Source organism: Helicoverpa zea, chromosome 9 (genome assembly GCF_022581195.2).
Source record: "Helicoverpa zea isolate HzStark_Cry1AcR chromosome 9, ilHelZeax1.1, whole genome shotgun sequence".
Lineage (NCBI taxonomy): Eukaryota > Metazoa > Arthropoda > Insecta > Lepidoptera > Noctuidae > Helicoverpa > Helicoverpa zea.
In genome coordinates this window covers 6,879,037-6,903,936 of record NC_061460.1, presented here as the reverse complement: position 1 = coordinate 6,903,936, position 24,900 = coordinate 6,879,037, and the positions used below count along the sequence as shown (strand labels likewise).

At 36.3% G+C, this 24,900-nt stretch overlaps 1 protein-coding gene across 3 annotated transcripts in view; it reads left to right on the top strand.

The window, feature by feature from the left end:
- Positions 1 to 24,900, top strand: part of LOC124633327 — a 113,050-nt gene that overhangs the window by 18,139 nt on the left and 70,011 nt on the right. For 2 of the 3 annotated variants that reach the window (XM_047168515.1, XM_047168513.1), the window contains exon 2: positions 14,335 to 15,015. In XM_047168515.1, coding sequence (XP_047024471.1) covers positions 14,399 to 15,015 — 617 coding nt within the window. In that variant the 5' untranslated portion in view covers positions 14,335 to 14,398. Of the gene's footprint in view, positions 1 to 14,334; positions 15,016 to 24,900 lie in introns of those variants that run through there. The other variant, XM_047168514.1, reaches the window with a different exon arrangement.

Here is a 24,900-nt window from a genome sequence, read left to right as displayed (position 1 = left end):
TTTAACGAATGAAACTATCAGAGACAATAAATAAATAACATACTGTGTACTTGAATTGCGTTATCAGGGAAGATAATGATAGCTACATCTGAACATGAATTCCCCAATTACAATTAACAATGTAATTATTCTACAAAGATGATTGATGTAAGTAGCTAAGACCATAGATGTTAGCTGTTATTAAATTAGCTAAATATCACTTAGCATGATCAGATAGAGATCTATTTCACTTTATAACAAAGTTAAGATGTCTAAGTTGGGAAAGTAAGAATATATTTTTTTTTCTGAAAAATGTATTAGGTAACGTATTGTGTATGTAGGATATATAATGATGTGTGTATATAAAGTAGACTTGAGGATTTCGATTGAAAAGGGTTATGTAAACAATAGAGGCTTACCCGGGTCTTGTCAATGTCCACTTTTTGTTTACGTTAATGTCATAAGACATCTTGTTTCACAAACATTATTCTTATCGTAAATAATTTTATTATTTTGGCTTTGTTTTTGGCTTTTTATCGTGTGTCCTTTTTATTTATATTATTTGTACGGGTAAGTAACATAAAAACTCGAATTTCTTTAAATCATAATCAGTTTCTTTTAAGTCTTATTTATTTTGACTTACGATGCCCAAGAATAAAAGTGGCTTCTGTGTACCTTTGTGGATTTATAAAATATGTACATAAAGCAATTTTCTTGCAAATAAGGGTTCGCCCCAAAACGAGGTCATGAACACGAATGAAGGGTTAGCCAATTTATCGGCAATTCCAGCGTCAAATTACGAACAACAAAATATAAGTATAAGAACTAACTAGAGAACTATAAAGCATACGCTTGATCGATATCTACGCGGGTGGTTGGAACTCAGAACACGATTCTTGTAACGTTTTATTTTTTTCGCCAACGTCACAAGGAACGATGGCTTAAGCTTTATTCGTCACTCATTTCTTTGAAACTCTGATAGCTACCACAAAGGCAAGATAAAATCGGCAGCCAGTTATCGGTACGGAGGCGTGCGATCTTTTGTACCCTCGAAAAGGATTTGTAAAGCCATCGAACCGTATTGCACCTACAGACGGTTCTTTTAGGTAATTCGATCGGCTTATTGCTTATTACAGAACATCATTTAGCTTTCGCTATCTTGATAAATAGAAGATGGATGTTACGTGCTAAATCTATGAGGCTTCAGCTCGAAGCTTCAACGCAGTTGATTTTTAACACCGATAAAAATGTGTACTACCATCTTGGCTGGTTGTTGTTAATTCGTTTTGTTGCCTATATCAAATTATAAAAATACAGAGAACCATGCAATTTTATTGAAATAAATAAGCTGAAAGATAAACGTATTGCTGTCCGTAACTATTGTCCATAATCCATTTGCTTATACTGAACATATATGACTGAAACATTTGTTGCTGAAAATAAAACGAGATTGTGGTTATGTAAAGAAATGAATGGTCGTATTGTGAACAGAAAACCATTGAATGAAATAAATGAATCAGAGAGAAAATGAAAATCGAAGTACCTAACAATTGAAAAAACGGTTTTAAAAGTGTTAAGTGTGTTTTTCATGACATATCTTTTACATTTGTTTCTGAGAGAATATAATATAAGTTACATACGATGCGATAAATGTAAGGAAAGTGCCTTTAGTATTTTTCAAGCGGATTCCCAGTTGTTATTGCTGCGAAAGAAAGGTAGAGAATTAGGAGCAAAGGGGTGTGGGACGCTGGTTGTAAATCCCGAAGGGTCTACTTTAGTGAGCGTCTTTAGCTCAACAGACTACTTACTCACAGATGAATTTAGAGACCATGGTTTTGCTCACACAGATCTTAGGATAAATCCTGGGTGGATAATACTTTTACCTTTCGCAAAAGCTGAAGACTTTTGAGAGGGACGATTTTACATTTACAAAAAGAGGTTTAATTATTTTACCACAAAATAATGACGATCATGAATATACAGTTAAATAAAGTTATTTTAAAAGTCAGAAAAATTTATGTGTTACTTTCTGGAAACACTCAAACTAATCTTGCTGCTAACGATAAACTTATTTCTCGCTGTGTTTTCTTTGAATAGAGAAGGACTCGTGCGATATTCTGTTCCTCTTTGTTTGCTAATTACTATGAGCTTTGTTCCCATGGGGTATGGAAACGGAAACCCATTGGTTACCCAAATGTTACGACTGCTTTCAAAATCTTGGAAGACTGCCATAGTCTCAATATCACAAGTTCTACGGACAAGTTTGTGTGTTATTGTGTTTCGTTTCAAAACTATATAATTAGAATATCAATGTCTTTGTTAGGTAGAGAATAGAGGTTTAAAATTCTAAACCAAAGATGCACGGTTTATATTTAAACGTTGTTGTTTTTGGTTGTTTAGATAACCTACACCATGCAAAGGAAAGGAATACAATTAATTTAATTATTATTCCACTCAAAACGTTACATACACCATTTCAGTGTATTTATTTGTAGAACTCGGGGCCATCTACAAAAATCTCATTTCGCTTAAAGCTATCCTAGATAGCCTTTTCTATGTACAAGGCTTACTGCCGTTGGTGTAATGAAATTTTAAATTCCCGCATACACAGGTAAACATGGAAAATATAAACGGAATGTAAAACTAATATGGGATAAGTGGCGGAGATAACAAGTTTCTCATTTTCTTCTCCGACGTACTCTGTACACGATAAACATACAGGTTGACTCCCTGAAGGTTCAGATCGCTCACTTTGTTAGTGAAATGGCTTTTGAGACGAATAAGATATACTGACGTCATGTTAACAAGCAAGAATATTTAAATAATATTTATTAATCCATAACGGCAGCCCCAAGAATGTTATTGCAATTTAGCATTCAAAAGTAAATTCTTCAATTTTAGACCAAGTTGAGTCTCTAGGTAAATCAGAAGTTTGCTTTGAATATCGAGCAAGACCATTCCTATGAGCATAGTTCTGGACGCTACCAAATGGTTTATTTTTTACAAAATAACAAAGACCACTAGCGACTCAAAAGCTTCATCGAAGAGCATGCGATGAACAAACAGGAAAATTCCCGGAAAAATAAAATGGCTCTTCTTTTCATGATCGGAGCGATCCGTTTCAAGAGAACTGTCTATACGATCAAAGTGTTACACCGACGAAGAAAACTCTCTAATAGACAACGCGACGATGCAACCGTTTGTTCAGCCCAAAGGTGCACCTGATGTGATTCCGGTTTCAGCACCGACGAGGACAGCTCAATGCGGCAGCCGAGCGGCTTCTGTTGCCGGCTATTTGTCTTTATAAATGTTGCATGATATTGTTTGCATTTGTATCGGGCCCGCGGTCGACGACCCTGATATCCGTTTAATATGATAATCCGCATGCAAACAAGCGGCGGATTGCCCGGCTAAATTATTTATGCACCCCGGCCTGCGGGTGATGGCTTCACTTGTTGGCGACGACTCGGATTTTATTGAACCCCCGAGCTTCGGGCAGGTGAGACCGTCCGTGTCAAACTTTTTTCACAAGTAATCCTGCACATAAATAATTTACGAGTTCGCCAAACAAACGTCGGCGCCTGTGTGCGTTGCGTATATGTACGTACATGCATTCGGCCGCTGTGAATGTTCCATATGCTTGAATAAATGATGACTGAAAAATATGATTGTGTCATTTTTTACAGTGTTATTCTCCATGCGTATATATTAAACATAAAACAGTCATTTGTCGCACTTCATCGTCAGTTGACACAACTAGATTATTTTCGCGACTACATTGGAATGTTTTAATTGGAAGAAAGCAACATCACTTATGCTATAGTCGGTAATGTGTGAGTTTGGAACAGACCTGTGAATTGTACCTAATCTTTTTAACTAATCGTGAGAAAGTAACATTCATACAGACAGTAACTGTTTGTCAACCGGCAAAACCGGCAACTTAGATAAAACAAAAATATCCAAAAACTATCTTAGTTAAAAAAGATGTTATATGTTTATAAAGTCATTAATAAATAATTTTAATTTGTATCAATGAATACCTTTGCATAAAGAATAATATTAACTTGGGTCTGTAAAAGAAAATACTTATTCAATTGCAACCAAAAAACCTGATTCAGGGTTGACGCAAATTCAGGATTGAATTAAAAACCATTGAAGAGACAGCTAAAGCTTGCCAACGTACTTGAACACGACCACAAAACCAATATTTTCGTGGTACTTTTGATCCGCATCCCACATATTAAGAACAAGAACTTCGTTAGGGAGCAATCAGCGCAGCCGAGGTGAAACCATTTAGCCATTGAATCAGATCGTCGCTTTGTAATACGCAGCCGTAAGGGACGCGTAGGCAGATGCTAGCCTCGGCTTAGACAGATGGTAATCAATTTCGTAGTAATTGAATCTGGTCGTGCATGCATCATCCGAGGACTAGACGAGGCAGCGATAGTCTTAATGAAATAATGCTGGCTGTAATTCGATACTACCTATGTACTAATTTAGTATTGGTAACACGTGTATCGGTTTTCAAATGTACTTAGGTATTGGTCCGTGTGTGACGTTATATTCTTGGACTGTCTCTCCCAGAGGGTAATCTCTTTTCACAACAAATTACACTGCGGTTATATACCTTACATACCGAGTATTTTCAGAGCAGGTGGAAGTTGTGAATACATTCATTTTAAGTTTCTAGAAAAAAACATGTAATTATAAATATGCATCCAGGAAAAATTTAAACCTTTTACACAGTCGCAACCGCGATGGCAGCTGTTCCAATACTTTATGATTGTCAATTCGTCATCACAACCGCAGAATACCCATTAAAATCCAATACCAAGAAGAGTTGTTTCAAATACTGCAATAGCGGATACCTAACCTAAACGAATAAAGCACGTAGAACATTTTGCTTAGTGAAGGGCAGAAAATAGTTTATAATCAACTCGGAATAATCTCTCTGCGGTATAGTTCGGTAGTGTTGTCATTATAACAGTATCTATCGATGTTCTGTTGTTTGTGGTCGATAGCGCTGTGCCACTCAATGTGACTAATTTGTGTTCAATCGAGATAATTTTGATAAAGTTGCGGCTTAGTTTACTGTTTGCTCTTGTTCATGTGTTGTGATCAACACATCGAACTATGTATATACCTACCTTAAATATTGAACAACCCTATAATAACACATGTTATTTATACACGGTGCCATAATGCATAGATAATAATGTATGTAGTTAGTTACATACTTATTTTACCTCGGTTTTGCTGTTTCAGTGTATCGTGCGGGCGTCGCTATAATAACAGGCAACACAAGACATTTCAGCACTTCTCTAAGATAGAAATGTTCAGAGGAAATAGTGAGCACTTGTCATCAAGACTCCTTGCTTACTATTCAGGAGGTCCCTATGTATAAAGAAAAGTTATTTTTCAAAGAGAACGATGAATATGTATTTATACATATATTTTGTATCTTGCAAATCATTGATTCTGTATTTTGACATGCTTTTAGCGTAGAAATCATAGTTACTTAATTCAAAATGATTTAGTGTGGCTGTTTATAAACTTGAAGGGCTCAAGTAGTTATCTTTTTAGTTAAAAAACATGACGAGCATTTTTTTATAGTCATTATAATTTTTTACCGATCATCGACAGCGTACAACTCTCAGGTATCGTTAATAAAAGTTCTGATAATATTACGATTTCTTAAATTGCTACTCTACTACAGTCAAGTCCACATGCGTGATATTATGTACGAATATGACATTTTTTTATTGAGGTCCGGCTTATAAAATCGTATTGATATTCATATTTATGTAGTAGCTTGGAAAGTATTAACTTTTTCGGTCAGGCCGAAAGTTAGCAAGATTTATTGGTAAGATATGTATGAAAAATGTTTTATCGTGGGCTACCATCGAACAGTTTTTATCATATAAAGTTTCTCTCAGTTAATATCAATATAGCACACTCGTAACACTCATAAAATCGGTATTACGAAAGCGGGCTCTGGATTGGATTTAAATTGAACGACTTCTGTACGGAATATATGAAATATATTCTTATTTCTGTTTATTAATTTTAAATAATTTCGATTTCAGCCCTTTGAAATTGTATGAAGTGCCAGTCCTATATAATTTATTCTCTCTACGACACAGAGAGAATAACGTACATAGAGGTTTATTACTGCATTCATTTTGACGGCTATTTCTCTGAAAGGACAATGGGCAGATTGGTATACCCCACCAATAGCAATGTCATATATATCATTGGATAGGCCTTTTTATGTAGAACAATATTTACTGTGACAGCTTTGCTGAAATGTTTGTCCGTTCTGAGATATAGATCAAAAACTGTGCAAAAGTTAGAACTAAGTAATCTATTGATAACTCAAGTTTTTAAAGGAAAATCTAAGAACTACTAAGTGTAAGTCTTGTATATGAAAGAAAATCAGATTACAGTATTGATTAGCATCAGTTTTAAGATTGTTTGTTATCTATATCTCAGAACGGACAAACAACAGAACAAAGCTGTCATAGTAAATGTTGTTCCAGTTAAAAAGACCTATCCAATGATATGTATGACTTTCCTATTGGTGCGGTTTCTCACTACGCCCAACATCCAGTTGGTACAATAAAAGGTTGAAATGCTACATAATAGTAACAATTATGGATCCTAACGGGCACAGTAGTACTTACAAGACTTAAAGTTATTAGTACTCAGATTTTCCTTTAAAAACTTGAGGTATCAATAGATTACTTAGTTCTAACTTTAGCACAGTTTTTGATCTATATCTCAGAACGGACAAACATTTCAGCAAAGCTGTCATAGTAAATCTTGTCCTACATAAAAAGGCCTATCCAATGATATATATGACATTCCTATTGGTCGGGTATACCAGGTCCCATATATTTGTGCCCATTGTCCTTTGCAAGTCAGTTTCATATTATTTAACTGTAAAGAGTACGGCTATTCATGTTGTTAGATGACCCGTTTAGTAATTAATCGACTGCCCAAGGTCATTTCGAATTTAAATAGATACTTAATACCTTATGAAATCAGCCCACGTAAGTTTACCGTTACATGACCTTTATATGAATAAACCTTTGAGTAAACTTCGGTCAGTCAACATTTCCACTCTGTTTACTTTAAGAGAACATACAGGACATCATATTAATTTCCCTTAACGCACCCAACCGTTATACAGAACCTTCTAAAAGGTCCGTATTTATTGGTGATGTAAATAAATAGCTTCCGTATTCGATCTCGAATGAATACATAAACAGATCATAACAGACCGGTTGACCGATTGACCGAATATTAGCGCAAGAAAGTCAAACTCATTTGTTTTTATTTAAGATGCAGTATTATGACATGGTTTCCTAGATACCGACGAACGTTTAATTAATTTAGGTATTAGTTATTGATACGTTATTATGATGCCGCAACATACAATATTAATTAAAACGATTGAATACGTGATAGCTGAAGTAATTAATCGCATAGTAATATATAATTAGCATACAGCATTAATCCCTTAACTAGATGTAGGTATACATTGATAGGCTAAGTACTTTTAATTAAAAGTTTTATAAGTTCATGTAATTGTATTTATTAGCGTGATGGTTTTTGTAGAAGGCTATATTACATATTCTTTAATATTGAATTTACTACCATATCAATTTCACTAGAAAATTTTGTTTGGGTAATTGATAAATTGATAGCAAAATTGCTTTTAAAATGAAAGTTTAGGGTTTCATTTTAGCAATAGAATATTAAATTATGCTAATTAGTTTCAAAAGCCTGTCAACAGCAATTACTGTTTAATATCAGTAACTTTATTTGGTACTTTTCAATGCCGAGTGGGTTTTCATAAATCGCGTTAAGAGTTTAGCGGTACGACACGAGGCGTCGACCGGCCACTACGACGTATGCTAATAAGGAGCCAACCAAATGAAACAAGAACAAGATTGTCGGGTTTATAAAAATAAACAGGCGAATCCACTTTCATTTTTATACCAAGTTCCGGCGCCAAGCCATTGTTGTTCAACTCACTACAAAGGGAACGCATTCTATTTTATTTCCCAAATGCGTTTTTGGAGAAAGCATTACATAAAAGTCAAGCCGCAACTTCCTCGCTTGTCTTTATATCACGTCAGTTCTCATAAACTTTTAAGTGTTCTTTACGTAATACTTATTTTAATAATACATTGTTAAACTCCAATGTATTTTCACAGATGCCTCGTTATTATTCATCAAACTAACAAAAAGCTAAAGTAAATAAGATTCAGAGGCTAATTTCAAAAGTTTTGTTTATTTTGTGTTGTTTATCAGTTATTTCAGATAAAGTTGAGGATGATTTTGTTGTTGATTACTGTAACAATCAACAATCTATATTGTTTGAGGATTCCGCGAACTGTCAAGCTTTGCTTTAATTCTCCCACACAGGCTTACAGTTTCATCATGTTGAATTGTAGAATAATTCAGGTAATCGTTGAAGGTACCGCGTAAACTCATCACTATTCATTAATACTTAAAGCCGTAGAGCCGACTAACTGAGATCCTACTAGGTATTCAGTGTAGTTAACATAACTACACTACATATAGATAGGTATATCATACCACGTTAAATACTAGGTACTTTCAAGAGAAATCCAAACAGTCTAAATTGATGTGAAATACTTGATGATTTCTCATGATGACATAACTTTTCCATTGTGTATTACGTTTTATGAGTCTTTGTGTTTCATGAGTGAATAGAACTTTATGTAATGGATACCGAAATGAATGAAGCTTCAGGTATTACTCGGTTGGTATCGATTTTAAGGTTATGATAGTGCTATAGCCGAGATAGGTTAGTGGTGCATCGGGCGGCACAATAACTACCGACCTCCTTTTGTTGTCGCTCTCAAATGCGGCTTAGAGGATTGACATCAGAACATCAACCGATGCAGCTTGCGAGTTTCTATTGCGGTGTGATTGAGGCGATTGACTTCTGAAAGTATTGGATTATGTGAGTCCAGTTAAGAAGTCAAGTGATTGCAAGGCAAACTAGAAAACTTAGATAAGAAATTGTAACTGAATGAGACTTATCATTCATTACACAATTTATGCAATTTAATACCTATTGCCTTATAAAGATCTTGGCATTATTCCTTGTTATAATAGTAGAAGTAGCAAACTAAATCCCTAGTGGATATCTATTTGCTGATTCTGAAAAGAATTGTCGCACAACTAACAATTAAGTTCATGTCGGCAGGCACTGATTAATCCGAAATCAACGCGAAAATTATTAGAATACAGCAACAGCAGAAAAATTTAACGAAGTGAGAGTTTGTGAAAAATTGACGAGGATTAAGTTACCGGTTTGTGGGCGCTTCTGCTGCCGTCCGCTTATGAGGATGGATTACGATGCGAACGTCCGCGGCAACTGATAAATTACTTCATAATGCGTTCGTACCTACGTCGCATCGACGAACGTAAAATGAAAATTAATTTATCGGAAATCGTTGCTGCGAAATTATTTCTTCATTAACATTAAATTTAAGTAATATTTAGCTGCACATTCACACATTATTTACGATGACCGTGCACAATATTCCGAAACGTTTTTATCGATAGTTGTTACATAATCGGTGGTATTACAATATTGTTTATCTAAGATGTTTATCGGCTCGACGGATATTCAAAGCGACGACTCGAAGTGTTTGTGGATTAGTGTCTCCTCCAATTATGACGGAGAGAAACTTCAAAGCCATGGGGCAAGACGCCCGCGCCGTGGGCAATCAAGTTTGCTTTCTGTCAAATGACCTTCAGAGAAAGCGTAACATTTGACCGATCTATACTTATAAAACAATTATTTGATAAAACGAGTTATAGCTGATTTCTATTCGGTAATAGGATTGGGATGAATGCTACTGCGCGTAATCTTATGATTCCTTTTATGTCCAGTATTATTCGAGATTAGGTACCTTTGTGTGGTCTATTAAGATTTTTAAAAATAAAATGTAACACATATTACGACGTATAATTAAATACCTATACAGCTACATATATACAAGAGTTACGCACTTCCCGGTAGAAATTTCGCGGAAGCGCATAATTTCACTGTGAGTATACGTATCCTCTCTTCAGTTAAGCTATATTCTAATTAATTAAAACATAATATCCTTTTGTACATATATTTATAATACCACAAATTACTTAATAGTAACAACAACTCGAAAACAGTTACCATAAAGTTACTTAGATTTTATTTTTACCTCATTACCGAAGAGCTTAAATATTACATGTATAAGCCTGAAGTTATAACTTATATGTGTTATGGACCATGTGATTAATTCGGGCATTATTAATAATGCCCGAGCATTATGAATAATGTCTAGCTTTAACGGGCCAAGTGATTAATAACTATCTTAACTTCATTATTTATCACATTGCACGGGCATTATTATATTGCTACATGACAGTTGGGCAATTTGATAATAAAGCAAAAAATTGAAGTTAGTGACGAAAACGTATCCCACGTAACAGTTGCCCGGGTAACTGGGTTGAGGAGGTCAGATAGGGCAGTCGCTCCTTGTAAAGCACTGGTACTCAGCTACATCCGGTTAGACTGGAAGCCGACCCCAACATAGTTTGGGAAAAAGGCTCGGAGGATGATGTGACGAAAACGTATCGCTGCAAAACCGACTCCACGTAGTCTTGTCTGTCCTACCCCTAGAGTGCAATTCAAAACCGCGTAAGTGTGGAGGGGCGAGGCGGCCTGCGAGCTGAGGCGCAGGTAGTTTTAACGCTCGCCGACGCGGCTGAGGCTGGCCGGCTGAGCCGGCCAGCAAGCCGAAGCTGCGGCGGTGAGCGTGAAAACCATCTGCGACGATAAGCTCGCATGGGACCGCCGGAGCCCCGCAGCACCGGAGCCGTGACAGAAGCCATGCTTGCTGCATGTTGCTTGCTTACATTTTAAACGTACTGAGTTAAAAAATTAGAAGCTAAATAAATAAATTTTATGATGTCATTTAATAGTATTTTAGAAATTTACTGTTAGAACGCATGCTACAAATTTAGATGCTAAAAAATAACCATCATGCGGAGTTGTATTTAGAGCGGTTTACTTAGAAGATAACGAGTGGCTGAGATAGTATTATTTAGATGCTCGTTAATTGTGGCTGACTTAGTAATTAAGAAGGCAACATACATTATTCGGGGCGAATAATTATATTAAAAAGGAGCCTGTTTAATAAGCACCCTTTAAATATGACTTTCCTTAACTTTTAAATGCAAAAACTAGTGGATTTTTAAGGCAGAAGTCCTTCATAATTAATCCAAATCATGAGGCTGATTATTTAAGTGGTTTAATATTTAGTTTATTTTAAATTAAATGGCAATAACAATAAAAAATTGAATATAAATATGTTATTACTTTGCTTGTATTACTTTGCCCAAAAGGTCACGGGCAATATGTATAGTGCCCGGTCAATTTGATTATTTGAATAATTATTATCAAATTGCGCTCTCATATTGGGCATTTTTCATAATGACCGGGCATTATGTATACTGCTCAATTTATCACTTGGTCCATAACATATGCATTTAAATTAGTCTAGAACAAGGCTATTCTCTACTAACAACTCAGTCAAAATATAACATTAAAAAGCTTTTTTTCTCAGATAAAAACACATGTGATCCAATATTGCACGGCTTCATTTCGACTGGAACTCACGTAACACTATAATACCTTATATATTCATTACTGCTATATATGTATGTTACAGCCATGTAGGGCAAGCCTTTTAATCCTCGCCTAATTAGTTTCATAATACAATCAGATAAATGCAACACACTAAACGGAAGACGTTTCTAAACTGTCAACTTTATGAAAGTTATGATTATTAGTGTACAATAATAGTATGTGATATAATGTAACTGTGTCCGTGTTTCCTTTACAGTTATATACTTCGGGTTTGCTTGGCATACGATAGGTTTTTCTTCTTGTGAATATATAATTTTGAATTACCTATTTCTGAACTGGTTATTGTTTCATTATTTAATGTATGTTAATCTGAAATTAATCCGCCGTTGAAATTGGTCTTCCTGAAAACATAGTTTAAGGTTGATAAAAATTCGACATCGTTAATCCGATTTATAGACGGAATTCTGAGGAAAGAAGGAAGAGAATTCTTAAAATTCACATTGCGACTATAAATGAGACGACATGATGAGGGATGAACAATGGGAAAAAGAAAGTTAACCTTTCAAACTATTTCATCGTGTTCGGTACATTTGTATAGAAAGACGGACATATTGGGGGCTTTATATGCGTATGATTAAAGTGGCGGTGGTGGGAGGCGCTGGCGCCGCAGCGGCCTTGGAGAAAGTGTATGAGTGCGGTTTCACCTCGGATCTCGGGTCTCAGCTACCGGGCCCAGCTGATCTCCCTGTGATACTCGCGTAATGGACGATATCTCCTTTGAAGTTCAATGATTTGTTCCTTTAATGACGTCAAAGTAATATATCATAAAGAGTTCACGGAAATCACCAATAACTAACTGCAGCCGAAGGTATTCTTCATACGAGCTGTATCGAGTTTTCTGAAAGCGTTATAAAAGCATATCGGCGATAATGTATGTTATTTATTGCATAGATCACAACTGCATTTAGATACTTGAAAACCTGGAACTTAATCCACTTTATTGTCATACATTCATATAGACGGCATTGCAAACAAAGCTATTAGGATTAAGCTGCCCTGTATAATGTATTCCATAAATATGTAGTTGTTTTCACCAGAGCCATTGTGACAAGTTTCTGTGAGAATATAACATTGTCAGAATTATTAAGTAACTCGACTTTTTCCAGCTAGAATATTAAAATTTCATAAAGTTTCCGCGCAGACTAGGGCTTATTCTTACATAAGAGCTGGCTGCATATTATTAAGCGCGGTCGTGGTAAATCTTTATTCTTCTGGAGAGTTAGTATGAAGGGATTAAAGAAACCGACGTAAGCACTGAATTATTTATGCAAATGCCCAATTCTTAGCAACAAACGGATATTTTCTTATAGAAAATCGAATACGTGTATTGTGACTGAATGACAACTTTGAAAAAAGGCTTTTATTGCTGTAAAACGAAGGATTTTGTTTGAAAAGAAGTTGGAGTATATTCTATTCTAAAGGGCTACAACAATAACAATGTAGACAGGATAAAAGTTTTTGGTAGAAATGTAAAAGTACGGTGATAAGGGGACGGCTGCATGAGGAGTGTAAGTGGAGCGAACAGAAAGTTACGCAAGAGAAGGGGCAGCCGAGCGGACACAACTCCAAACATACTTTTAACAGATTCTAAGATAAAGTGGAGAACACTTGCACGATCACACACGTAATGTGAGACGAATTAGCGAACATCATTATGAGACGACGTGTTGCATTATGTTATGTAGCCTTAAGTAGGAAGTTATTAAGAACTTCCTCAATTTGTACTAGTATAGTCCCAAGTTTACTTTTAATTGGAACTAATTTACAAACATTTGAATCAAAGCCAAGACTACTACCGTAAGAATTGATGTTAGGTATTCACATGGATATGAAAAGAATTTTCTCGAAGTACTTCATTTGTTTATATCTTTACTACGTCATATTTTAAATGAAAACAACATAAATAAATTGTTTTGTTTAAACTCAAGAATACTTTTAAACTTATAAAAATAAGGACCATATTGTCTGAAAGTTTCGGGATATGAATAGATCCTATTGTTGGAATAGATCCTATTGACAACGGAGTAGTATTTATTATAAAGGTTCAGGTAGAAGAAATGGACAAAAGTGTTCACATCTGTAAGTAACGGAGTGGCAGCCCTACTATTATGCGTCAAAATGTAAGAGTTCGCTGTCTAATAATGTGAGTTATTGCGGTCAAGCCAAAAGACAACGTTACTTAGTGTTCCGCAATTTGTGGCACATGTCACTTAGAAGTTATTGTTTTAAATATTTAATTTTAAGCTCATTTACATGATAAAAATAATGTATTTAAACATAATGCTCTAAAATTAATAAAAGGTGGGCAAAAAGGGCTCAGAGATGACGAGAGTAGGAGGATCAAGGATGGCAAGCTATTCGATAGTAAAATTTGATATTAAATAGTAGTTCTACTTCTAAAACTGCGACCGCGTTTTTTTGTTGGTCTATTCTGTAATATTTAACTTCGATCCAAAACTCAAAACACAATTATCATACATACCTAATGATAGCGTCTAATTGAGACTCTAACTAAACGCATCTTCAAAATTTTTGCTGTTGGCGGTAGGCGGTTTTGGGTTTTGTCATTAGGTACTAGTTGTTTAAGAGTTTTTTTTAATAAGGATAATTGTTATTAGCAGGTGGCGGCGGCGGCGGGTGGCGGGTGACGGCGCTGGCGCGGCAGCGGAGCGCGGTCACGAGATGAGCGTGGCGGGCGCGCCGCCGCCGTCCGCCGCCGAGGCGCTGTCCGCACTGCTGTGGCAGCCCTACGAGTGCCGCTCGCCGCCCCTCGCGCGCTCGCGCACCGACACCGCGCTGCACCGCGCGGGGGGCGACCAGTCGCCAACCGGCGGTCGACATGCGCGCGCGTCAACCCGCGCCTACACCGATATGCGGCTGCCCGTGCCCGCGCCCGGCCTGCGCAAGTCGGACTCGGTCTCGGTGCGCGTCCCGGGCGAGCCGAGCCGACCGAACGTGTCCAGTGTCAACGTGAACATAGTGGAGGTGCAGGATGCGCCCGTGAATGTGAACAGTGCGGTGCAGACGGAGAGGGAGCGGAGTGTGGCGAGTGCCGAGTGCCAGACGGAGGAGCCGGCGCGGCGGCGGCGCGTGCGGCGAGCGCGGGCGCCGCGGCCGCCGGAGCTGGAGAACGTGCCGCCGCCGCCGTACAGCACGCTGCCGCCGCCGCCGCTGCCGCACGCGGTACCGGTGCACCCGCCCGCGCCGCTGCTGGCCGCGCACCCGCCCGTGCACCCGCCGGTGCACCCGCCCGTGCATCCGCCAGCACATCGCTTCCCTTTCCAGCCGATTCCTCTCAGGTGAATAACATGACAGCTAGATGTTAGTTGTTTATGATGCATTGTATGTTTATAGGACGTAATTGTTTATGCAGACATCAGTCATTTCTAAACACAGTTATATCTACAACCAATGCCTCATGTGACGAGGACTGCTCCGCGAGTAAAAGTAGTAGCGCTAAACTAAATACACTTCATACAGTTTAGAATTTGAAAACCTTACTTTTAGATAAATAGAAAACCAACTCGATGAAAAACTTGAAGAAATATCTATGCTTTGTAAGCGAAACGATATCCTCGAAACCATTATGCATTATTTTCCGATGTGACTTAGGTTCTTGAGTAATTGAGAAGCCACGTTGTTTAGTCCTACATAAAATAAAAACCACCAATTTACTAATCTGTATAATCAAATCATGAGTGTTGTATCCATTCGTAGCATGCGTAGGGACTTCTTTGTAGCGAGTGCGTTGAAGTCTTTTGTTAAGTTTTTATTTACGTAACTTTGTTATTATCAGAAATCATTAGATTACACAATCTCTTTTATGACGTGTTTGGCGTCCACAAACAGTAAATGTACATTACATAGACGAGAATTAAAGTCATTGTACTGGACTGACGTTACGTAAACATCTTAACAACATCCACTTTGTAGGAAATGACAGGCTTCGTAAACATAGCGTCGAACGCAAAAATTAATACAATTTCTCGTAAACTAGACTTTGTAGGATTTAGACTCAAACAGAAAGTTTCAACAAAAAGTGGAACGAATCAGCGTCGACGATGGCCTTGTAAATGAAAGCTGAGAATGATTTTCTATTCAACATGTTGCTAAACGTTGAATTAAGGACATTGGAATTTAAAATAAACAATTCTATTCATTTACATACTATAGTAATAATAACAATCAAAACATTGGAGAAATGGAGAACAAACGATTGAAAGATACAAAACATGGAACTAAACTTTCTATTCCAATTAAAAAGTAAAGATACTTACGTTGTCGTTCTAAACATCAATGAAACGATTTACTCCCACGTGGTACACATAATAACAAAGTAGGTGCCAACAGTCTGTAAATCTCACAAGATTGAGAATCAGATACACCCACAGCTCATAATGCAATTAATGCAATTGGATGGGAAACACAGGAACCCACACAATTGAATAATCAGACAGCAAGTAATAGAATAATATTTGATCTTCGACCTCTTTAAGATATATTAAGACCATTAGTGACCACCCACGACATCCTTTGGAGCGTAATAATATAGGTACCGATAAATGACACGAATATGAAGTTACATACAAGTAAATTGGATCAACTACACTGATACAGGACTTCACAAAGTGGATAAGCTGACAATACGGTGGACAATAGAAAAGGTTTCAGTTAAAATAACATTGGTTGTACAAACTTTAATCTTTTCAAGAAAATTTTTGCTGAACTTGATTTATAAGAATATTGGATAAAAAAAGGCGACGTGAAAGAAAGAATTTACAAAGGTAATGCTTATTTCCAAAGAAATCTCTTCCAGCATACCTTCGAAGGGAAAATAAGAATAAAAGAAATGTAGACAGTGTGTAAATTTATAATGAAATGGAAATAGAAATTAAAATGAAGGATATGTATGTATATTATGCCTACATAAACAATACGTACATAATTAATACTGTTTAATACATTCCTGAAATGCCAGGAATGTTTGATTGTCATTTAAGAAAGTCAATCTAAATAAGACCTCTTTATTTCAAAGAAATGTTTATCTAGTTGATACATATAAAATTGAAGTCCAGCCATAAGTAGCTTTGCTTGAACCCAATTTATAGTGACAGCACTCCCTAATCCCATAAGGGAATGAGAGACTCGTACCCTTATTTACCACAACAGTTATGAATGTATGATGTGACAAAATAATCCACACATTGCAAAAAATCTATAGATATTTCTTTCACTCTCTAATATTTCAACTGTTATCATTTCAATTCGATCTACTGATAATGACGAAACGATTTTTTTGCTATGTGTATGTAGACATTTTATATTATTTATTCGTTACACATGAGGCGTGCGCAGTTGTTTTTTGTAATTGAAATTGTTTCGGTCATGCAACGGCAAACGCCCAGGCGCTCAGTAATGGACGCTAACTAGGGTGGCCTCGTTATGTAAGCGGATTGTTTACACATATCACACAAGGTCGCCCCACAGTTTTAAGGATTCAGTGTTGGCACATTAATTAATCGTCTGGAATGTTTCTTCTAACACAACTGTACTCGCAGTACATTCCAGCAGGCGTTTATTAACACATCATGTCTGAAGGTCCGGGCTTATAACACGACTTGACAGCAATGATACCGAAACGAACTCGAGGTTAGGTTTGCTTGATCTGTAATTGAAGAAAGCAGAGTTGCTTCTCGCCGAGAAATCTTAAAAGCATTAGAGACTGGTTTAATGACGTACTGTGGTTAGAGATATTGAAATATTTACTAAATCGTGACTTAAACACGTGAACTCAAGGCGTACTACAAAGCAAGTTGCGTTACCTTTGCAAAATGCATATTTGTAAGCGATAGCCGAACGCAATACTCGTAAGTTAAATAAATAAGTAGTTAGCTATAACAAAACGTAGCAAGGACAAACGCCCAAAAATATGCATTTAGAACAAAGAAAAAGTTTAAAACAAATACTTATGCAAATAAGTTACTGATAACACATGACCAAAAAAATCTCCAGATATTTAAGGAAATTGGCAAAGGAAGCGTAACATTAATTAGCATTAGGAAGTTGGTATAAAAAAGAAGTGGTAAAACCTGCTTATTGAGTTAGAAACACTAGTACTAGTATCAGAAACAGGTTTGAGGCACATGGTGGAAAGTGGCGGCGTCGAGGCTGCAGCTACACTAGTAGATCGTGTTCAATACCACCTAGCGAGGTTTAGCTCCGTGCATTTAGCTTACCTTGATGCAGAGACCTAGCATGCAATAACTCTATTTCAAATCTTAACTTCTATATTATAATCTCAAATTAATATTTTATAAATCAGTTTCATTTTCAGTGGCCTAGATGGGTAAACAATTTAATCTAAGCTAATATTTTGAATAGAATCGCTCAATAAACGTTGGCAACATTCAATTATCGAAGGGCTTACAAGAAGTAATATCATTATCCTTTAGTCTTCAAGAATTAAATCTTTGCGAACCTTTTGTAATGCTGTTTTGTATGCGCAGTCTATCATGATGGTTTTGGAGAAAATTTAAGTAAAATAAGTAAGATATAAAAATGGAATTTATGGTCGTACGATTATAATTCGTAAGCTTTTACTGCGATCCTTACATAAGAAATTGAATTAGGAATAATTCTAATACCAGTAGCCGCAAACATCAAAAAGCACTTAGAATCATCTATTACATAAACTCCAACACGTCTCTTCAACATTAATAAGAACACTAAAATGCTCGTTATAATCGATTAGAGAACATTCACCGATAAACTAATACATCGATATTGATTGCTTCCAATCGAGAATCGAGATATTGATTGCATGCATAGCGCCCCAGTTGTGAGATAGCTATGTAAGTGGTACGAATAACCGCTTAATTGTATCAAATGTATTCGGAACTCGATACATTAATTCGATACTGATAAGGATTTTTCATTCGATCTTAGGTATTTGCAGTAGTGGTACATATTTTCTTTAATTACTCTGTGTTACTTGCAGATAACACAAAATGAGATGGAGCTTTTAACATATTTTTGTTTTCTTTTAGATATTCATTTGTTTAATTTGTAAAAAGTTATTACTTAAAGTTCAAACAAATAATAAACCAAGTTCAATTTATTTTTATACTAAAGTATCTTAGCCAATTGCGTCTCGTGTATTTCTATTTGAAATTGATTTACTGACTGTTATTGGAATTTCAAATAAGTAACAGTAAAGGTCAGTCCTAGGTCTCAGACGGTTATATATAGCTTATTTAGATTTTTTCAACTGTTATCGATGTCTATTTACTTAAAATATAGTTTCTGTGTAATGAAGTCCCATATTTGTAAACAATTTGATATAAAAATTTCGTCGCTCGAAGGAAATCCTATTTCAAGAGAACAATTTTAATGTCTCTCAATATTAATGTGGGTTGTCAACAATCGAATATAAATGAGTTGTGATGTCGCTGTTGTTGTGTGTGTTTGTGTGCTTCTGCGCATGTGTGCGTGACCCACATCGTAACAAGGTCCGTATAGGTCGCTTGCGCACGTCGGTCTATGTGGGCCGATGCATCTCGGCACCACACTAGTGCGACATATTTATATCTCAACTTACGGTATTTATCATTGTTCTCTGTCAATCGTTAATTAATCGACCGGTTATTTAAATATAAACACAACGACTTCTGTTAACGACTCGTCTAACTGTACTCGTTAATTAGCTACATTATTACGTTTAATAATTTTCTTTTAGCGTGTATTACAAGTGTTATGTTAAGTATTCAATTTAGTTTTGATTACCATATGTTGTCGGATTGTTAACAATGTTGGGGTCGGCTTCCAGTCTTATCGGTGCAGCTAAAAATCAGTTACATGATGGTCACTGGTCACCCATCTATCGATCCGTGCAACTTTGACTTAGCCACGATTATTGTGTTTTATGTTGTTAGATATGGTGTTATTTTACAATTCTTTTCAGTGCCAGCAATCTTATCTCATCAATCAGAATGACGTCCGTTGGCTGCTTTATGCAGTTTTTTTCACGATATCTAGGAAACGGTGCCCATTCGGAATCACCGTTGTCAACTGTGAGCATGTGGTGATAATGATCCATTGTAATAAAAGAAAAAAAAAGAAACTGGTGATCATTGCCTTATAACACGAATGTAAAGTAAAAACACTAAGACCTGAACTAACGTGGAATGCAATTCCGAATTGTTATTTTTCTCTTTTTATGTGTAAACGATGGTCCCATCACTATTTACGTCAAGCATGTAAATAGAAATAAACAAAGTATAGACGAAACTTACATAGGTTCTACATTATTGCACTGTCTTCAATATTTCTCGTGTCGCAAGCACTTACTTACGCTTGAGTAGTAAACAGTTTTGTCCTCCAAACGTGGTTTCTCGGTCAATATCGTCGGACATTGTGAAATCCCGGCGCGTACGCAGTTGCGCGAAATTTGCTGCTTTGCCACATCCGTGAGTTATGGTATTTTATACATTAATGTAACCCAACGCATTATTATTGTCAGCTCTAAAACGACGGAAGAATTACATAATTTTTTCGCGGACAATCCAGATTTACAACGAGTATGTTGCCAAACTGATTATTTTTTGGATAATAAAACATCTGATGCTATTTCCAGCGAGCCGGCATGGCACTCCACGTGGCTTCTATTCCAAGATTCCTCACTTCCTTGAATGTTGAGCTTACAAATAAATACTTGCACCTCGAGCGATGTTGGCGCTCTGCCAACATCCTAATGGCTCGGGCCTCGCGCCAAAGCCGCCAGAAAATCATCGGTATTGGAAACTAAACTTGCGACTCGAAGTGGATTTACTTAATGTTCATGTCGGCCGCCTAACAATAACGTTTACAAGGTAAGAACTCTCTTTGTTGTGAGAGTGTAAAGGCTTTCTGTTGGTCGTTTTTCAAATCGTAATTCAATTTCTTTGATTGTATCACAATAGTCGGTGTGTTTGCGCTGGTGTTGTGGCTCGAGTGAGCTCAAGATTGTTCGCTCGGCTCGTGACTGAGGCGAGCCGAACGACCAATTACGGCTCGACTTCGGACGATGCTCGGCCCAGAGGCAATCCAATTTCCGAGTGCATTGTCCGTCTGTCTCCACAAATCTTATGCCATCTTTAATGTTTATTTGCAAGCCTCTGAAATATTGAAATAAGGACACCATTTACTTAGTCCGTAGTTTACAGTCAGTAAAGTGAAAATTGCTAGAAGTAATTTTCTTGCTTCTCAAAGAAAAAGGTTTCTTTTTGTAAGACTGTAAATGACATTTTAAATACCCGAGAACACTAGTAGCAGTAGGTTGTAATTTATAATAATTACTTTGCAAACCGACCTTGACTAAAATAATAATTAAAACGTTTGTAATTGCTTTATACTTCATATTGAGGATGCAATTCATTTTTTCTCCACAAGATTACTAAAATGTATGAAGGACTTATAACTAACATGTTTTATTACACGGTGCAGTAGGCACTGCGGCCAGTTTGTGGAGCAAACTTGCGTAATCCTCAGTGAAGGCTCTGTATTGAACGAAACATATATTATAATAACGCAATACATGTCTAGATTATAAAGGCGATTGTAAATATTTAAGTGGAGTACAAAGCATATAAACGAAGGAAATATAAATCCCTCTAATTCCTTTATAACCTCTGATAAGCGACTCAATTATAATGAAACAATAGAAAATAATATCTCACGTAGAAGCCAACAAATAAAATCAATGACCGCAGATTACAAAGATTGAATTACATCATTATTGTAAGCTCCGTGAGAAAATAGAATGTTTGTATATTATATTTTTTTTACAAAAAAATATTTGAGACAGAGGTCGAAAAATTACATATCAAGTATTATAATATCTTATCACTCAAACACAAGCCATTATTGGTTTAAGTTTCATCAACAGCTTCAAATTTTGACTTGATAAATGACTCACTATTAAAAAAATCAGATCCTAGATTATCTGAATACAATGTAAAAGTTACAAAACATCGAGCGGTCCTTGACTTCGATAGCGTTACTTAACAATAAATTGTAGTATCTCAGAGTATCTCTCAGAGATCATAAGCCTACAAATCAGACTTTGCTCTAAGAGTTTGTGAACACCGGCCCGAGTCGGTGAAAGTGGCCTGTGTCAGATGTCTTACTACCAAGGCGAGTAAGTTAACGCTTTGTCAACTGTAATTGAATTTACAGATGGAATTCGACATCTAGAGAAGTGAATGTACTCTGTACATACAGCTGAATTTATGTTTACTTAATTAATGTTCAGTGAACTTGTTTGAGACATTCTTGAGTGCTTGGAGATATGATCCTTTTTGCTTTACTCTTTTTCATGTTGTTATTTAATAACAAAATGCAAACATTCGAATTGAGAACCGCCTCCCTTTTATGAAGTCGGTGAAAAAATAGGTTAGCTGATTAAATTGTGTTATGCTTTCTTTGATTAATTTTGATATTCTTGAAGAAAGTCGACGACATACTTTCAATGTTTCAAAACAATTTCAAGTTCCAGTAAGACGAGTGTGAGGTTTGTTTCGCACAGAAATAATTGTTCCAGAAACTCATTTGCGAGTGTGCACGAACTCCTGAAATATGTACACTGGGAACAGAGTAGGTTCTGAATAGTGGAACAGTTTAAAGTCATAGTACGGAACACCGACTCCGAACCATATGAATATTGCTTTGGTAACCATTGTCTAAGCCAGATTTGCAAAAAAAATAACGTTTCTAGATTTAACAAAACGGTTTCTTTTTTATGTAAAGGCCGTACTTTACATTACACCTTATTATTTTGCTGTAAGAATATTGCATATTTAGGTACAATGTAAGTGGAAATTAAATCAGAACTCCAACAATGACCTTACTAGCATTGCCACCCGCATTTAAATCGGTTCAACATAATAGCCAAGTTATATAACCTTTTCGGATCGCTTGCAAATTCGAATAGGTTTTAAAAAACCTAAATTAAAAAAAAAGTATTTGAAAAGCGAATAGTCGTCACATTTGTTTATGGAATTAATTCCAGAAAGCTTTTAATAAAATGTAGATAAACACGTCCCTTGTGTATCAAGTGTTTATTAGTTTAGTGCATTACGACCATATAAACATGGTCGTGAGTTCCATTCTGAATAGTTCGGAACACGCACCAGTATATCATTGCTAGACTAATTGTACTGAGTCGTTGGACTGATGCACGCGATCCTAACATTTACATGAAAATTGTCATAACACGGAACGTTCAATGCTAATGTTTTGTAATTTAATGATACGTCGTGATAAACACTTCTTTGTTTGACTACGCATATGCTTTTTATGAAACTTTTTCACTTCGTGGCATCCAGACTTCGCTTTTTTTCACATTACGCATTCAATGTTGAGTAATCAATTCATTCATAGTATTTAACACCAATTTCTTTATTGAAAACCACTAAGTCAGATTAACGTTAGAAAAATACAGCTGTTCTACTTTTGTGTAACATAATGATGAACAAAGCAATCGTATTGGTTGCGCAAACGCCAGTGTCGACTGAATAGAGATAGGTGTAGTATACGTAACGTAATGTTTTTGGTGTTATTCAGTGTCACTTTAAATAGCATTGCACAATGTCACATTAAACACTTTCGTCGTTATCTAAGTGTGCTGACGGACACATGGGATCGTGACACAAATTCTTAACTAAGAACTATTAGTAATATTTACCCATTTTGTGACCTGTGAGTACATATGTGTATCGTTAACAAACGTTGTTTTAAATTGCTGAAACCGCAACGAGTTACAAAAACTGTTTCGTCAGTCAATAAATATCAAAGAATATCGGACAACTGGACTACACTCAGCTGACTGATATAAACATTGCTCCAAATTAGAGTCTATTGTTTGTATTGAATATTTCTAAATAAGTTCGAGGACAAGACCTGGCTAGTTATTCAAATGAAATAACAATTGATTTGTTGCATCATGGCATAACTTGTTTCATTGGGCTCTATGAAATATTCCATCACATGGCACCTATTTGCTACTTATTTTCCTGCAAGTTATACTCAGCCTTGGTAATGGCAAAAGGCAGAATATTATTCTGAAGTAACCATCGTCTGCAATATCTTTCATTGTCATTTGCTGTCATTACTGATCGCGGCGCATGGCCATATTATTCATAGAACACGAAATAGGGTCGTTTTCGCTTTACCCACTTTACCTCTGCTATTACCGTAGTCCGAAAACAGAGTTGACAAAACAGTTGTGTCAACTGTCTATGAGTAGTTAAACATTGCCAGCTCAGCACTAACACGTGCTGATACTAATGAGATCAGCGGGTTGTCCATCAAAACTTGGGTCACTTCTAATTAATACGAGCTCCTGTCAGCGGCTTAGGAGGAGGTGTAGGAACTTCACCTCGAACCCGGAATAAAAGTGGCCTATAGCCTTCTTCGATAAATGGGCTATAATCTATCACTGAAAGATTTTTTTAAATGAGACCTGAAATTAGCGCGTTCAAGCAAACAAACTCTTTCTATAGCTTTATAATATTAAGTATATAAGTATAGATTGTGTAGTTTCTTCGTTACCTGCTCTCAATATGTCCGTGTTGATAATCACGACGATTCGGCTTCACGCATCCCACATACCGTGTTATAATGGCTCCCACCTTCTGACCTTTAGTTTTTTAACGAGGTTAAAAGGTACTGCATTTCTCTTAATTGATCGATCGTCGTTATTATGTTCGTGTACCACCGGTGATGGATGGCTCGGATTTCATTTCATAAGGCCCTTATCTTTTATTATTATGGAATAAGCGAGTCGAAGTCAATTGTTACCTTTATTCTGAGATCAAGAAAGGGGCACGCGTGTTAGAATGTTTCTTTTGTTATTAGAAGTTACGTGATTTGCATAAATCTTTATACAGTAAATTGAAGTTTTTGGGTCTTAAACTTGGGGATTTTTAATGATAATTGCCCCACAAACAAAGATGAAGAAAATAATCATAACATCACATAACGACCTTCCATTACACAAGTGTTAAGTATAGCGATGTGAAGTGATTCATTAGAAAGTTTGGTTAGTAAAACAAATTGATATTTTCTTTCCTAATAAATAATAAATAAATAAATATAAATAATGTCGGGACACCTTTTCACACACGGTCGGTTAGCCCCACGCTAAGTTA